Source organism: Pongo pygmaeus, chromosome 18 (genome assembly GCF_028885625.2).
Source record: "Pongo pygmaeus isolate AG05252 chromosome 18, NHGRI_mPonPyg2-v2.0_pri, whole genome shotgun sequence".
Lineage (NCBI taxonomy): Eukaryota > Metazoa > Chordata > Mammalia > Primates > Hominidae > Pongo > Pongo pygmaeus.
In genome coordinates this window covers 55,077,174-55,095,047 of record NC_072391.2, presented here as the reverse complement: position 1 = coordinate 55,095,047, position 17,874 = coordinate 55,077,174, and the positions used below count along the sequence as shown (strand labels likewise).

Below are 17,874 nucleotides of genomic sequence, written 5' to 3'. Positions count from 1 at the left end.
GTGGGGGCAGGCTCATGGGGACAGGGCGAGGAGCTGGCTTGGTTTCATTTTTAGGGCTGCCATAACAGATGTGCACACACTGGGCGGCTTAGAACAACAGACACTGATCTTCCCACAGTTCAGGAGCCAGAAGCCCAGGGTCAAGGCTTTGGCAGGGTGGGCTCCTCCTGGGGCTCTGAGCGAGACACGCCCGTGCCGCTCTCCTTGCTCCTGGTGGCCACTTGCGGTCCTTGGCGAACCCTGGCTTCTGGCTGTCCTCCAGTGCCCGCCTCCATCTCTACACAGCCTTTACCTCTGTGTCTGTGTGTGTCAAGCCTCCCTCTCCGTTCTTTTAAAAGGACATCAGTCATTGAATTTAGGGCCCACCCTAAATCCGGGATGATCTCACTTTGAGATCCTTAACTTAATCACATCTGCAAAGAAGCTATTTCCAAATAAGGTCACATTCACAAGTAATGGGGTTAGGACTTGGAATTATCTTTTGGGGAGACACCATTCCACTCACGTCCCATGCCATGGGGAGACTCTGAGAGGCTGGGGGATATGTGTCCCTTACCTTCCCCATTCATTCACTCACCCACTCATTCCCTCCGCCTGCCCACCCAGCCACCCACCCTGTCTTCTCCTTTGTTTCAGGGGTGATGGGAGCTGGAGGTCTCTGAAATAAGGGAGAAGGGAATCTGGGAGAGCTCAGATGGACACATGGATGGAAGGAAAGAAGGATGCCCTGAAGAGAAGACCTTCCGGGGGGAGGTGGCCACTGACACCCCACCCTGTTTGAACAGCGAACCCCTCCCTCTCCACACACTCCCAGGCAGGACAAAGGGAGCCAGAGTCACCTGCACCAGCCCCAGAGCCTCCCAGACCAGAACAAGGGGAAGGCCAGCCATGGGCAGCCTGCAAGATTTAGGCTAGACAGCAGGACTTACCCCCAGAGGGCTGTGGAAAAGGCCCATAGCCGGGCGTGGTGGCTCACGCCTGTAATCCCAGCACTTTGGGAGGCTGAGGCAGGAGGATTGCTTGAGCCCCAAAGTTCGAGACCACCGTGGGTAATACAGTGAGACCCTGTCTCTAAAAAACTTTTTTAAAATTAATAAATTAAAAAGCCCCGTGGATGGAGGACTCAGTATTGAGCATCTCTTTGAGAGGACGTGTGCACAGCCCCCAGTGTGGTACCTGGCACTGTCAGCACCTCGACAGGGTACAGTTTTTCCCAGAAGAGGTTCTCCCTAGGCCTGGCCACACTCTCTCCTTCCAAGGCTTGGTGACACCAGTGAGCAGCAACAAATGTTTTCATTAACATTAAAAGAGCGTAAATGAGCACATCAAACCTGTGATTGCATTGATATTATTGCTTAGGATAAAGCTAAAAGAAGGGTTTAGGTTTTAAAAATGGGTGGACTGAATAGCCCCGGGCTTGGGGTGTTGGGTTGCAGGAGGGCAGGAATTAGCCAGGGGTCCTGAGCCAGGGGTCCTGGCTCCCAGCTGGCCCACATGTGTCTTTGTTTGGGCCGTGGAGTGATTTTAAAAATTAGAATTGATTGCCAACATTTAAAAATCGGGTAGCTTTATATGAAAAAATCTGGCTTCTCTTGAAAACTGGGTAGACTTGGCTGTAATGGGCCCACACTGTGCTTGTGAGGACAGTCCGGGCAGCTGCTGGCACCTGAAGGCAGGTGGCACCTGCACCTTCATTTGTATACATCATCACCCTAGCTGGGCAGGCCTTTGGATTTGAGATCCCTGAGGTCTCAAAATGGTGATGAGGTGGGGCAATCCCAGTAGAGGGAATAAAGTGTGATACACAGGAGAGTGGTGGGACTTCAGCCAAGCTGGAGCCTAGCATCCTTCATGCAGAAGATAAAACCAGAGAAGTTGGGGCCTGACTTTAGGAGACTAGGCTGTAGGCAATGGGGAGCCATTGAAGGTGATTGAGCAGGGGAGTGACTTCAGAAAGATTACTCTGAGGCTGAGCAAGCATTGGAGACAGGGAAAGCAATCAAAGCAGGGACCCTTACAAAGCACCTGGGGCCAACTATGAAGAATGTCCTACCCCAGACTTTCTGATTCAAGGGTACTGGGAGCTGGGAATTTGGTTCTGTTTTTTTTTTCTTTCTTTCTTTCTTTTTTCTTTGATGACCAAGCAATGGTTATGGAAGAATCTGCTTTATTGAGAAGCACCTGCTTTCTCAGATGATTCTGATGCTGGGCGAGAGGCTGGGACCATACTTTGAGAAACATCCAGTGAGAGGTTAGTGCTTCAGGGCCAGGTGGGAGGAGATGTGAGCCTGAGCCAGGCAGAGGCAGAGGAAGGAGGTATCATGACCCAGGCCTGCCAGAAACGATGGAGGTTTGGAGTGAGGGGTCAGGCTTTGACAGAGACCCAGGGGTCCAGGTGGGGGCCTTAGCCTAGAATTCATGTGCCCTGGCTCCTGCCTGCTGATCCTGGAAGCAGGGGCTCCTTCCCACATGAGGCTGTTGATTTTCTTTCTTTTTTTTTTTTTTTTTGAGATGGAGCCTTGCTCTGTCACCAGGCTGGAGTGCAGTGGTGTGATCTTGGCTCACTGCAACCTCTACCTCCCGGGTTCAAGCCATTCTCCTGCCTCAGCTTCCCTAGTAGCTAGGACTACAAGCGTGTGCCACCATGCCCAGCTAATTTTTGTATTTTTAGTAGAGAAGGGGTTTCACCATGTTGGCCAGGATGGTCTCGATCTCTTGACCTCATGATCTGCCCACCTCGGCCTCCCAAAGTGCTGGGTTTACAGGCGTGAGCCACTGCGTCCGACCGAGGCTGTTGACTTTCACTGGCCAGGGTCAGAACCTCATTTGATGGCCCTGAGGGCAGAGAGGCCACTGACCAGGAGGTGGCATGCCAGGGTGGAGTGGCAGTTTCTATGAGAACTGGGGCACTCATAGCTCCTGAGCACCTGGGTAGGGCCACGGAGAAGCTGGGCGAGCTACGAATCAGATGCCTGTAGAGAGGGGTGGTCGGAGCTCCAGGGGTGGGCCAGGGGCTCCTGCACCACGCCTCCTGGGGGCCTGCCCTGGGGGCTGTGTGGCAGCATACCCCATCCCTCCCCTTCCAGGTTGGTGATCTTGGGCACCGTCCTCCTCTCAGTGCTGCAGAATCTCTAGCTGTAAAATGGGAACAGTATAGGACACATCTTGCAGGCCTGCTGCGGAGATGAAAAGAGGAAATGAGGCCGGGCATGGTGGCTCATGCCTGTAATCCCAGCACTTTGGGAGGCCAAGGTGGGTGGATTGCCTGAGGTCAGGAGTTCGAGACCAGCCTGGCCAATATGGTGAAACCCCATCTCTACTAAAAATACAAACATTAGCCGGGTGTAGTGGTGCACGCCTGTAATCCCAGCTACTCGGGAAGCAGAGGCACGAGAATCGCTTGAACAGGAGGCGGAGGTTGCAGTGGGCCGAGATTGCACCATTGCACTCGAGCCTGGGTGTCACAGTGAGACTCTGTCTCAAAAAAAAAAAAAAAAAAAGGAAATGCTTGTAAAATACCCACGCACTAAAATAGGACCTAAAAAGAAAATGTTAATGGAAAGGAAAGGAAGTGTGGAAGCAAGGACAGCATCAGTTCTTAAGGACGGCACCCCATAAGGAGTGGCCGCTGACGCCAGTGAGGCGCTCATGGGGCACATTTGTCACCTGAGATAGTGCACTGGGAAAACGGGAGTCAGGGGACCTGGCTCTGCCTCCACCTTCCTGTGTTGCCTGGGACAAGACACTCAGCCTCTCTGAGCTGGCTCTCTTTAAAAGGGGGAAAGTACCGTTCCTGCCCTTTGGGGCTGCTGTCAAAGCTCACGTGCTGTCAGGCAAGATGTTCTGTTCCCTGGATGTCCCCTGCTATGCCCAGGCAGGAAGTGGCATCCCAAGGGGCTGCTTAGAGTGGAGACATTGCACTATTGCTGGACAGCAGCATAGACTGACACGGACAACACATCCCACCACTGGATTCAGGGTCACACTTGGAGGAGCCTCCCTGGCCAAACCCCAGGGGCGTTTGCAGGGCCAGAGGAGCCGGGAGCAACCATGGAAACAGCTAGTTCAGGATGCGCTTGGGGCTTCCCTAGAGGGCAGGCAGCACCTCATCTGTGAAACAGGGATAATATCTGTACCTAGAAGTGGGGAGCTCTGTGCCTGGCAATGGAAGCACCCCATAAAAGAAGGTATTTATCTGTGTCTCAGTTTGCTCATCTGTAAAATGGGGAGAAAAATATAAAAGAGGGAAAGTAAAATGGGGATGCTAATTATAACCTCGAAATGTTGATGTGAGGACTAATCGAGTTATTCCACGTAGATCACTCAGCACAGGGCCTGGAACATAGTAAGTGCTCAAAAATGCAGCTGCTGTTACTATTATTATTGTTATTGTTGTTATGCAACATCATGAACAATAACAGCCAAGGTCTCAGGATAAGACTTGAGGCCGGCTTCCATTTAAAGTCATCGTCACTACTACCCAGGTATGGTGGTGCATGCCTGTAGTCCCAGTTACTCAGAAGGCTGCGGTGGGAGGATCGCTTAAGCCCAGGAGGTCGAGGCTGTGGTGAGCCATAATTGCACTAATGCGCTCCAGCCTGAGTGACAGAGCAAGACCCTGTCTCAACAACAAAAATGTCACTATTACTAATTCATCTTTGGCTGAAGGCCACCAAGATCCCTGGAGCTTTTGGTGGACACCTGGTATCCAGGCATTCTCCTTTGTCCCTGACCCCTGCCTGGGGGTAGGCTTAGGTTCCTGATGAGACTGCTCTGCACTCCCTTTGAGCATCTGCCAAGCTCACAGGCCCAGGGTGTTTTCGTTGTCAAGGACCAGGATACGCGAAGAAGTATTGAAAATTAGACTCCCATCTGAAGGTGGGACCACCCCCATGAGAAAGTTGAGTTTCCCTAGAGGGCGGAGCCTCTAGGCCCAGGAGGGAGGGAAGGACTCTCAGAAGCAAATATGGGCGTGCTGTCACCAGGGGGTGGCATCTACAGAGCAGGAAGCGGGCAAGCTCTCTCTGCATCCCCCAGGACAATCCAGGCCACCTGCACCTGGATGTGGCCAGGTGGACCCTGAACCTGGGCCTTTTGGCATCCCTGTGATGCTGTGATCGGAAGCATTGTTTCTGCCTCTGTACAAACCTTTAAGAAGGAGTCCCCCGTGAGAAACAAACAGGATCAACCATAATCAAAGCCCTGTCTCAAGAGGAGAAGGGGGGAAAATAATGGAGACGGAGTGAATGAGCACAGGCTTCAACCCATCACCGGAACACTGATCTTGTCCCGCTGAAAATGGAAAGTGCCATTTCCCCACTGCATGACTAAGCACTGAGGCACTGCTGGCGACAGCCAGGGCTCCCTGCAGGCTCCCTGCAGTCTCCCTGGGACTCAGAGGCCCAAGCGCTTTCTCCTGCACATCCCGTAAATGGCTCTTTCTGTGTTCCCTGCAGTCAGCATCCTTCCTGGAGGGCAAGTGGAGCCTGACCTCGTCCTAGAGGAGGTTGAACCGCACTGGGAGGATGCCCACCAGGATGTCAGTACCAGCCCACAGGGTACAGAGGTGGTTCCAGCTTACAAAGAAGAGAACAAAGCTGTGGAGAAGATGCCCAGGTGGGGAGTCTGAGAAGACCCTAAAAGATTAGTTATTGTTTGAGAAGGTGCCAAGCATGCAGTACCTTATCCCAAAAGTACAAAAAGGCACAGAGCAGGAACCAAGCCTGCTTCCCCCTGCCTTCATACAGCCATCCTTCTCCCATGGGTAGAACGGCTACCAGGTTCTTATGTGCCACTCCAGAGACAGTCTGGGTATATGCAAGCTCGCATCTCCCTCCTTTTTTCTTTTTGTACAGAAGGTGGTATAGCACATGTACCTATCCGCACCTTCCTATATTTATTCAACAATATACCTTGAGGTCTTTCCACATTCAGGATACAGAGAGCATCTTCATTTTTCACTGCTGCATAGTATTCCATCATATGGCCGTACCATAATTTATTAAACCTCTTCACTATTGATGGACATTTGGGTTGGTTCCAAAATTTTGTTATTATGAACAATTCTGCAACAGGCACTCTTGTATGCATGTCTTTGCACATGTGTGAATATGTCTGCAGGAGATTTCTAGAGGGGAATTGCTGGGTCATTGGTCATGGGAATGTGGAATTGTGGTCATAATTGCCAAGTTGCCTTCCACGGGGATGTCGCAATCTTTGTTCCTACTAGAGATGCTTGGTGACAGTGGGAGATCTCGGGTTCTGAAGCCCATAACTTACATAGCTAAGATGGGGAAACTAAGATGGGGAGCCCAGAGAGGATCAGAGGCTGAGCTAGGGTCACCACCAGGACAGTGGCTGGGACAGTCCCCTCATGCAGAGGAGAGGGTTTGTTGCCAGAGAGAGTTCAGGGTTGCTCAAGTGGGGCTCCCCAGGTTGAGCCTTGGTTGGAAAGTCCAGGTCTGGGCTCAGGAGTCATGGGACATCCTACAGAAAATAGGGGCAGGAGGTAGACTCAGTGGGGCAGCTTCAGGTGGGCTCACCTCCTGCCTCTAACCCCAACTCAGAGAGCTGTCCCGGATTGAAGAGGAGAAAGAAGATGAGGAGGAGGAAGAGGAAGAGGAGGAGGAGGAGGAAGAGGAGGAGGTGACTGAGTAAGTCATTTGCTCACCTGTCGGGGAACGGGGCTGGGGTTGGCTGAGCTCCTGGGGTCTGGGCACTCTTTGCTGCTCATGGGAGCTCCTTTCTGTTGTTCTGTGCTGTGTAAGGCTGGGCTTTGACCAAAGAGGCTGTGAGAAGCTGGGGTTCCCCTGCTGTGCTCATCATGACCTGGGAATCATATTACCCACCACTCCACATCCCCCTACACACACACTAGGATGCAGCCTCCAAGAGGGCTGGGACTTTTATCTGTTGCTTTCACTGCCATGTCCCTAGAGCCTAGAACAGTGCCTGGTACACAGTGGGCACCAAATAAATGTTAGTTGTCTGCATGGACATATGCAGTGGGCTCCCAGTTCTCCCATTATTCACAAAGCCAAGGCTGCCTGCCCTCCATATCCACCCACCTTGGTTGCCTTTGATGCCTTCTAGGGCTGTCCTGGGTTCTGCTCTACTGCCCAGTAATGATTGATTGTCCACCCACATCCATACATTTCAATGTTAAACACACAGAAGAGTTCAGTTAAAATAAAAGTTAAACACTGGAGATCAGGAAACACTATGGAGGGTGAGTGGAAGGATGGCTGGACAGGGGGATAATGCGTGGGGAAGAGCAGGCAGTTGGATACCTGTGCCTGGAGTTAGGAGCGGGAGAGGTGGGGCTGGAGATGTGACATTGGGATTCTGGGCATGTAGGTGGCATTGAAAGCTGTGGGGCTCGAGGAGATGCTCAGGGAGCAAGTGTGGATAGAGAAGAGGCTCATGGACAAGACCAGAGGTTGGGGAGATGAGGAACCAAAAAGGACTGAGGAGGAGGCACCAGTGAGCAGGGCAGAGACAAGAAGAGTGTGGGGCCCAGAAGCCAAGGTCCTTTCAGGAAGGTCAGCCAGGCATGGTGGCTCACGCCTGTAATCCCAGCACTCTGGGAAGCCAAGGCAGGTGGATCACTTGAACCCAGGAGTTCGAGACCAGCCTAGCCAACATAGCAAAACCCCATCTCTACTTTAAAAAAAAAAAAAAGAAGAAGAAGAAGAAAGAAGGACTGCCTCAAAAGCAGGTTGTAAAGCCTTGAACTTGTTTTCCCAAAGGCAATAGGGAGCCATTGAAGGTTCATGAGCAGGAGAGTGGCATGATCTGGCAGCTGTGTTGGAGAAAGATTGAGGCAGGGAGAACAGTGAGGAGACTGTTATGGTGGGCCAGGTGATAGTAAGTTACTCTCTCCTTGCTCCAGTTCCCTGGCATTATGTCCCTGTGTCTCTGCCCACCATGGTACCTCCTGACCCGCGTCCTTTCTCCCTGATCTGTCCCTCTGGCCACGGCCCGAGACAGGATAGCATTGTGAGTGTTAGGAGCACAGGCTCTGGCATCAGAAGCGCCAACTCCAGTTTGCTTCTGTTAGTGAAATGACCGGGGCATGTAGTGTACCCACTCAGAGCTTCTGCCTCCACATCTGTAAAATGGGGGATAATAAAAGGCTCCTGCAGAGGGGCCATCAGGGCCAGGGGTGACGATGGAAGTTGTAGGGGAGTAAGTGCCCCATCAATGGCCACTGATGTTCTCGTCCCCCAATGGCCTCTTTTCGTTCCAGTCAGGAAATAGTTAAACAGGATTTCAGAGCTGGAAGCCTGTTCAGTGTCAGCTGCTTTTAGTCCATCCTTACTCAGTTCACATAGACTCTTTCCATCCTTGACAGGAGGCCACACAGCCTCTACTTGCTTACCTCCAGTGACGGGGAGCTCACAACCTCTCAAAGGCTGTCTGTGTCATCCATATGCCCCGCTGACTTGTGAAATTATTTCTTAGACCAAAACTAAGCCTGCTTCCCTATGGCTGCTGTCGCTTCCTGACTTGTCCTGATTCTGCCTTCTGAGCCACCCTGCAGTCCCAGCAAGGTGAAGAACTTAGCTGCTGCCTGGTTTCATTAGAGCAGCTTGTTTGCCCTCGCCTTCTATGGAGCTATGCTTCTGTGTGGAGTGCATAGCTACAAGTGGCTGCCTTGCTGAACTTGTACACCTAACACCCAGGCTGGAAAACCCCTGTATTTGCCACTGCTCTGGATCTGAGACACCCTTTGAAGGCCAGTGATCAACTATGCTCACATACATGCATGTGCACATGTGTACTAAGTGTACACATGTTCTCAGAATGCAGTACACATGGACACACACACGCATATCTGCACTATACCCTTATGCGCCAGCACACTGACACAGACATACATGCTGGGTTATGCACACACTTACATGTACAGGCATGCACACACATATACCCACACACATCCTTCATATATGCACAAGCACAGGCAGCACATTCATACATGTTCATATGTGTGTGTGCACACAGGCACACATGTACACACTTGCACACATCCACATGACAGCCTTGCACACATGCACATGCATCCAGAGTTACCGGCAGATGCTGCAGGAGTGAACGTCTTCATACAAATGTTTACCCAGAGTTTTGAACTTGGGGAACTTTTGGGCTCCAGGCCCAGGGAGGGACAAGGGAGTGACGGAGTGGGTGATCACAGGTCCGGGGCCGGAGGGTGTGAGGCCCAGGGCAAGCAAAACTGGGCTGTCAATGGCTGGGGAAGGATGCTCTTGGCCAGCTTTGCAGAGACACAGGTTACTGATGATGTGAGGGCCTGGTAACGGGCAGATGGTCGCCTAGAGACCCGGTCTCTACAGGCAACAGCTCAGCTTTCCCTAGCAACAGAGGCCTTTTGGTTCCACCTGGCCTCCCTGGGGATGCTTCTGCCATTCCCTGCACATCTCCTCAATCTGATTAGAAACAGGAAGGATTGCTGGCTCCTCTGCCACTGGAGCCACCCTGGCTCGGGAGCTGGGCTCCCACTTGCATGCACCAACCCAGGCTTGGGATGAGCATCACAGCCCCCAGCTGAACCCCTGCACCATGGGCATCCTGACTGGCCCCAACCGAGAGATCCAAGTAGGTGGCTGCCTCTCCCTAGGGCTCCCCTCCTTCCTGCTTTTGGGGCTGGGATTTCAGGTGGAGAGTCTGCTGAAGGTGACAGTGAGGACCTTAACACTGGGGCACGGCCTGCGGGATGGCACGAGGGGGGAGGAGTGGACGGGTAAGCTTTTGAGAGCTGGCTGCCACTGCTGCTCCCTGGACCTTAAACTTGGAAAGCCAGGGGGGCCTCCAGGAAGCCCACCTCAGCCAATCGGTCTGTTCCTCTGCTTGGAAATCCCTGGGACTTGGGAACTTTCTGGAAGTTGATGGCTTGCTGCTTCCGGGCTGCACAAGAGGGGGCCTTGGCAGGCACTTGGCACCCTGTCAAGCAGGGGCCATGCGGCTTTGGTACATGGCCCCTAGACAGCCCCTGGTGATGCTGACAGCGCCACCACTGGGCTGTTCAGGTGTTTTGATGGCTGGGGATGTTTGTGCAAAAGGTTCCTCAATCCACGTGGGTGATTTCATAACCCTGCAGATCGCCGCCTCCTCTGGGATTAATAATAATAATGACAAGAACAATAATAAAGGCCTCCATTTGACTTACGATTTTTTTTCCATGCCACTCACGGCTAAGGCAGCCTGAATGGCAGATTCTATTATTCTCTCATCCCATTTCACAGATGAGAGAACTGAGGTTCAGAGACAGGGCCCTGCCAGTAAGTGTAGAGATGAGATTCTTAGCATTACGGACAAGGAAAGCTGCTCCCAATGTTTAGCGATGAAGAATCCAGAAGAATCACCAGAACAACACCTGGCAGTCTTTTTTTGACTTTTCTATGAGATTCTCATTGGCCCTTCTGATCTTACTCAAATAGGTCAGGCTGCACAGGCCAGGCAAATCCTGCCCATTTGACAGATGAGCAGACAGAGGCAGCCCAAGGGCTTCGAGGTGACTTGCCCAAGGCCATACAGTGGCTTCTGGTCTGATACTGGAATAAGCAGGACCCCAGGAAGCCTCTGGCTGGGCCTGTGGGCAGTTCATTTTCTGAGCCTTTGTGCTGTAGGCAGAGAGCCGAGACAGACCCTGTGTCTATTTCACGAAAGTCATCCAATCATCCCCCTTGCAGCCAGAGACTTGTCTTTAACCCATTTGTGCAAGGCTGACTTCTCCTTAGTGTAGAAGGCACAGTCTCCAAAATACTCAGAGGCGGGCAGTGAAACAGAGCATTAAGCACGTGGCCTGGGGGTCAGGGATGCAGTATCTTATCCAGGCCCACCTTGCACAGGCAGTATGACCGTGGATCGGCCATGGAAACTCTCTGAGCCTCTGTTTTCTCAGCGTGCATGTGAGCAGTAACAGTTCCGATCTGTCAGGGTTATGTGAGATTTGAGGTTTTTTTTTTCCTAGGCTCTTTTAAAAAGTTAATTATTTTTTCTTTTTTTTTTTTTTAAGACAGAGTCTTGCTCTGTTGCCCAGGGAGTGGAGTGGCACGATCCTGGCTCACTGCAATCTCTGCCTCCTGGGTTCAAGCAATTCTCCTTCCTCAGCCTCCTGAGTAGCTGGGATTACAGGCACGCACCACCGCGCCTGGCTAATTTTTGTATTTTTAGTAGAGGCAGGTTTTGCCAAATTGGCCAGGCTGGTCTCAAACTTCTGACCTCAAGTGATCCGCCCACCTCGGCCTCCCAAAGTGCTGGGATTACAGGCACGAGCCACCGTGCCCAGCCTAATCATTTTTTCAATTGACAAAAATTGTATGTATTTTTGTGTATAATTGTTGTTTTGAAATATGTATACATTGTGGAATGGCTAAATCGAGCTAATTAACATACACATTTCTTCATATGTTCATCATTTTTTATGGTGAGAACAGTTTAGATCTACTCTTAGCAATTTTTACAAATACAATACATTGCTATTAACTAGAGTCACAGGCTGTATAATAGATCTCTCACATTTATGCTTCCTATCTAGCTGAACCTTTGTACCCTTTAACCAACATCTATCTCCCCACCTCTCACCCCTCCCCAGCCCCTGGTAACTACCATTCTATTCTCTCCTTCTGTGAGTTCCACTTTTTTACACTCCACATATAAGTGAGATCATATGGTATGTCTTTCTGTGTTTAACACAGAACATAATGTCCTCAAGGTTCACAAATGACAAAATTTCCTTCATCTTAAAGGCTGAATTCTATTGTGTATATATAGGACATTTCCTTGATTCACTCATCTGTTGATAGACACTTGGGAGGCCGAGGCAAGTGGATCACCTGAGGTCAGGAACTCGAGACCAGCCTGGCCAATATGGTGAAACCCTGACTCTACTAAAAATACAAAAATTAGCCAGGTGTGGTAACATGGGCCTGTACTCCCAGCTACTCGGGAGGCTGAGGCAGGAGACTCACTGGAACCCGGGAGGCTGAGGTTGCAGTGAGCTGAGATCTCATCATTGCACTCCAGCCTGGGAAACACAGCGAGACTCTGTCTTGAAAAAAAAAAATTAATGCTGCAAGATTGGGAGTGCAGACACCTCTTCAACATACTGTTTTCATTTCCCTTGGATCTGTACCCAACAGCTGAATCATATGGTAGCTCCATTTTTAACTTTTTGAGGAACTTCCGTATTCTTTTCCATAATGGCTGTGTTAATTTACAATCCTACCAACAGTGTATAAGTGTTCCCTTTCCACTGCATCCTCACCAACACTTGCTATCTTGTCTTTTTTTGGGCGGGGGCGGTGGACAGAGTCTCACTATGTCACCCCAGCTGGAGTGCAATGGCGCAATCTCAGTTCACTGCAACCTCCTCCTCCTGGGTTCAAGCAATTCTCCTGCCTCAACCTCCCAAGTAGCTGGGATTACAGGAGCGTGCTGCCACGCCTGCCTAATTTTTGTATTTTTAGTAGAGACAGGGTTTCACTATGTTGGCCAGGCTGGTCTCGAACTTCTGACCTCATGATCCACCCGCCTCGGCCTCCCAAAGTGCTTGGATTACAGGTGTGAGCCACTGCACCCGGCCTGTCTTGTTTTTTTGGTAATTGCCATTCTAACAGGTGAGAAGTTAATATTTCAATGCGGTTTTGATTTGCATTTCTCTGATGATTAGTGATGTTAAGCATCTTTTCATATACCTGTTGGCCATTTGTATGTCATCTTTTGAGACACTGAGAAATGTCTATTCAGATTCTTTGCCCATTTTTTTAAATCAGTTTTTTTCTTTACAATTGAGTTTCTTATATATTTTGGATATTAACCCCTTATTTGGCTTATGGTTTGCAAGTATTTTCTCCCGTTCTGTAGGTTGTTTCTTCACTCTTGATTGTTTCCTTGGCTGTGCAGAAGCTTTTTAGTTTGATGTAATCCCATTTTGTATATTTTTGCTTCCATTGCCTGTGCTCTTGGGTTCATATTTTTAAAAATCATTGCTTAGACCAATACCATAGGGTTTTTCCCCTATATTTTATATATTGGTTTTATAGTTTCAGATTTTACATTTAAGTAGTGTTCAATCAATGTGGGTTGGGTTTTTTTTTTTTGAGGCAGGGTCTTTCTCTGTTGCCCAGGCTGGAGCACAGTGGTGCAATCACGGCTCACTGCAGCCTCCATCTTCCAGGCTCAAGCAATCCTCCCACCTCAGCCTTCCAAGTAGCTTGGACCACAGGCACATGCCACCACACCCAGCTAGTTTTTGTATCTTATAGAGATGGGATTTTGCCATGTTGTTCAGGCTGGTCTCAAACTCCTGAGCTCAAGCAATCCTCCCGTCTCAGCCTCCCAAAATGCTGAGATTACAGGCATGAGCCACCACATCCAGCCATCTTCTTGAGTTTCTTTCATCGATGTTTTATAGTTTTCAGCGTACGGTTCTGTCACCTTCTTGATTAAATTTATTCCTAAGCATTTTATTTTATTTTATAGCTATTGTAAATCGGGTTGTTTCATTTCTTTTTCAGATAGTTCATTGTTGGTATATTGAAATGCTACTGAATTTTCTATGTTGATTTTATATCCTGCAACTTTACTGAATTGGTTTATCAGTTCTAACAGTTTTTGGTGGAATCTTTAGGGTTTTTTTTATATATAAGATCAAGTTATCTGCAAAGAGGAACAATTTAATTTCTTCCCTTCCAATTTGGATGCCTTTCATTTCTTCCTCCTGCCTAATTGCTCTAGCCAGGACCTCTTATACTACATTGAATAGAAGTGGTGAGAGTGGGCCAGGCGTGGTGGGTCACACCTATAATCCTAGCACTTTGGGAGACCAAGGTGGGAGGATCACTTGAGCCCAGGAGTTTGAGACCAGCCTGGGCAATGTAGCAAGACCCTGTCTCTACTAAAAATACCAAACAAAACAAAACAAAACAAAAACAAAAATAGCCAGGAGTGGTGGAACATGCCTGTAGTCCCAGCTACTAGGGAGGCTGAAACGGGAGGATGGCTTGAGCCTGGGAGGTTGAGGCTGTAGTGAGCCATGATCATGCCGTTGCACTCCAGCCTTGGTGACAGAGAAAGACCCTGTCTCAAAAAAAAAAAAAAAAAAAAGAAAAAGAAAAAGAAAATAAAAATAAAAATAAAAAACTAGTGAGGGTGGGCATGCTTGTCTTGTTCTTGATCTTAAAGGAAAAGCTTTCAGCTTTTCACCATTAGGTATGATGTCAGCTGTGGGCTTGTCATATATGACCTTTATTGTATTGCGGTCCATTTCTTCTATACGTAATTTGTTGAAAGATTTGATCATGGAATGATGTTGAATGTTGTCAATTACTTTTTCTGCATCTATTGAGATGATCATATGATTTTGTTGCTGTGGTGTACCGCGTTTATAGATTTCTCAGGGTAATTTGGAGGAGGATCTGGGGAGACTTTTCATGCAGAGTGCCTGGCACGCAGCCCAGGAGCTGCTGTGGCAATGTGATTACCGACTGATTTCTGCTGCCAAGCGGCTGGCTCCAGACCCACTAGGCAACGATCCCATCTCCACCTTCCTGCCCCACCGTCCTTGCTCAGGCGGGCTGAGACTTGGCCCTCTGGGTAGAGAATGATGCATTCAGGTTTCCTGGGTGGCAGACACCCCAGAGCATCCTCTGTGAGCCCCTGGATGACAGGAGTCTGAGGGGTGGGGAGGAGGTGTTAGGAAGCAGGAACTAATCCTAACTACAAAAATCACATTAGTCGCTGGTCCTGAGTCATCATTTTAACCCAGAGGTCGCACACAGACGTCTGATTTAGCCTGGAGACAGGTTCTTTTGTCTACTACATATTAATAAAGATATATTAATTTGAATTATCAGCATCTAAATATCAGACAACTTCACCTTAGAAACATATATTTCAGGCTCTGTTTGAAAATGGAATGATCTGGCCACCTGGGCCCCCTTTTCCAGCGGAGTGGGGTTGCTGCCTTCAAGTGGACATGGGTTCACCAGTTTGCCGCAGCCCTCCCTGCCCACTGCAGCCTCACCCCTGGCTCTATCACTTATGTATGCCTGCTGCCTGGGCCTGGCACCCATGAAAACTTCAGCAGTTGCAGTGGCTCTGATCTCATGGCATGGGAAGAACCAGGGCCTGGGTTTGAGGTTTGTGTGGTTTGGGACAATTTGCTGTGTGATTTCGCCAGGTCACTTCACCTCTCTGGGCCTCACTTTTGTCATGCTCTACCCATCACCAAGATTGCCTGGAGACTGGGAGACCCCAGATGACAGCTCCTCCAACCATCCTCCATGCATTTCTCGCACATGCTGTTCCCATTTCCTGGACAACCTCTTCCTCCCCGCCATTCTTTGTGGTAAAATCATCATCCTGGAGGCTCAGCTTACAGGCCATCTCCTCCAGGAAGCCCTCCTTCCTAGCAGAGTTGTGGCACGTCCTTCACAGTGCCTTGCTGAGTGCACGTCTCAGATGGGGCGATTATTAGCAGGACACTGCCTGGAGGCTTCTGTGGGTGAGACTGTTTCTTGGGCATCTCTGTACCCTCCGCTCCTGGCACAGAGCGTGGCCTTTAGCAGGGCTGGGGAAACCTTTAACACCCCTAACCCAGTCCTTTTCTCCTGCCTCCCCACCCTGCCCCGGGTCACAGGGTGCTGCTGGATAGCTGTGTGGTGTCGCAGGTGGGTGAGGGCCAGAGCGAAGAAGACGGGACCCGGCCCCAGAGCGCTTCAGACCAGGTATGAGAAGCACCAGGCACTGGCACCTCTGAGGCCTGGCTTGGCATTGGTGGAAGGATGGGGACCTTGTCCACTTTGCTTACAGGGGGAGTTTGGGCTGGTAAGATGCCCGCAGGACAGAGGGAGCAGGGTGGCGGGTCCTGCGAGGCCCCCTCTTGGCAGGGGTCAGATAGTGGCCTAAGCCGTGGGTGGGGAGTCGGATGGACCCGGCTTGAGTCCTCCTGTGGGTGCCTGGCTTGGGGCAAGTCGCCTCCCCACTCTGGGTCCCAGTAGCCACCTGTGTACGAGGGGGCTACAGACGCCTCCCTCGGGCCTGTAGGAGGACCCAAAAGGGCTTGCACACTGTGAAGAGCGGCGCTGTCGATGCTTTGTTCCCCCATGTGCCAGGCTGCAAGGAGAGTGTCCCTCATCACAGGTGACACGTCCAGCTGTTAGGACCTGTAGGTCCTGGGTGCACTGCCCTCTACAGGTTGTAGGCTACTCCCGGGATGCCCAGAAGGTGGGCTGGCAGGACCTGACTGGCTGGGCGGGGCAAGAAGCAGAACTGGGCCCATGCGGACTTCTGAAGGCAGATCTAACAGGAGCTGCTGAGACTAGGGCTGGGGGCTGATGGTCACGTTTCTGTTTCCACTTTATTCTCTGCAGAAGCTGTGGGAGGAAGCTGGGGAGGAGGCCGAGGAGGAGGCTGAAGAGAAGGCCAAGGAGGAGGCCGAGGAGGAGGCTGAAGCAGAGGCTGAAAAGGAGCCCCAGGAGTGGGCCGAGACCAAGGAGGACCCTGAGGCCGAGGCCGAGGCTGCCAGTTCAGGAGGTAGGTGTGGCGGTGGTGGTGATGGGTTGCGCAAGAATGTCTGAGGTCCTTTTAGGCTGGAGGCAGCCTTCGTGCAGGGGCAACCCCTCCTCCTCTCCCTCCATCTCCTTCCCCCCATTGCCCCGTCAGCCACCCTGTCTTCAGGAAAATCCCATCCTTGGTGTCTTGGGGCCACATTATCAGAGCCTACTGATACATCTCAAAGGCTCTAAGGAATTTCACTGAGGCCCAGGACTCCCAGTGGGGCCGGGGAAATCCCGATCCCAGCCAACTCCTTCCTGCCAGCCTCTCCCTGCCAGCCCCTCCTGCAGGCCCCTCCTAACCAGCCCCTCCCAGCCAGTCCCTCCTGCCAGCCTCTCCTGCCACTTCCGCTCAATGAGGATTGAGGATGCAGCTCTTGGGCTACCGCCCAGTGAGGGTTTGGCTCAGACATCACATAGCTGAGTGAAAACTGGAACCAGAACTTGCTAACAGAGTGTCCTGGACTCCATGTCTCTTTATGAGCTTTTCCTGATCTCCAGCTGTACCCAGCACATACATTTTGCTGTGATTTACCACCCTGCCCTGAATCCTGAGAACTCAAGCAATGGCGGAGAAAGAGTCCCAAGGAGTCCAGCAACAGCTGGACCCTGGAGCCGGGACAGGCGGGCCCCAACCCCCGGCCGGCAGGTGTTGCGTGCCTTACACTCCACATTCCCCACGCCATGGGTCTTCAGCCGCTCTGTGAGGCAGACAGGCCATTTTACAGATGAGAAAACTGAGGCTCTGTGTGTGCGGATTTGGCCAAGAGGTCAAGGCACAGACCTGCATTTCACTCCTGGCTCCTCTCTCTCTTCCTTGCTGTGTGACCCAGAGCCAGTTCTGTGACCTCTCGGAAACATGACTTCCAAATAAAGAAAAAAGGGGCAATAATAGTACCTAGCTCACAGGTTGCTGGGCAGAGTAAGGGAGACAATGTGTCCAAGGCACCCCAAACTGTGGCTGGCACTCAGGGAGGAGTCAATATTGGGACGAGGATGTGTCCCAGCCAGCAAGCAGATGAAATGGGACTGGACCCAGGTGTCCTAACCCTGAGTGTCCTGAGCTTGCTCCCTACTTGGTCTTTGGAAAGGGTTCTCTGTTAACTTCAACACATATCTATAGGAATTCCTACTAAGTCCAGGCCTGGGGCTGGGTCCCCACATGGATGAAAAAGACCAGGAGCAAACAGGTACAGGCTTGGTTCAGTGGGGAGGGTTCTGCCCCTTCCCCAGGTGATTTGGAAGCAGGTGGTCTGGGACCCACACTCTGAGAAATGCTGAGGCATAGCCATTTGCACTC

The 17,874-nt window shown here is 50.9% G+C and overlaps 1 protein-coding gene across 5 annotated transcripts in view; it reads left to right on the top strand.

Moving 5' to 3' along the window:
• The window catches only part of CNGB1 (cyclic nucleotide gated channel subunit beta 1), a 95,410-nt gene that overhangs the window by 20,592 nt on the left and 56,944 nt on the right, over nt 1–17,874 (top strand). For 3 of the 5 annotated variants that reach the window (XM_054455087.2, XM_054455088.1, XM_054455086.2), the window contains exon 15: nt 637–1,330. In XM_054455087.2, coding sequence (XP_054311062.1) covers nt 637–662 — 26 coding nt within the window. In that variant the 3' untranslated portion in view covers nt 663–1,330. Of the gene's footprint in view, nt 1–636; nt 1,331–5,456; nt 5,617–6,566; nt 6,654–15,658; nt 15,747–16,391; nt 16,555–17,874 lie in introns of those variants that run through there. The other 2 variants (XM_054455090.2, XM_054455089.1) reach the window with 2 other exon arrangements.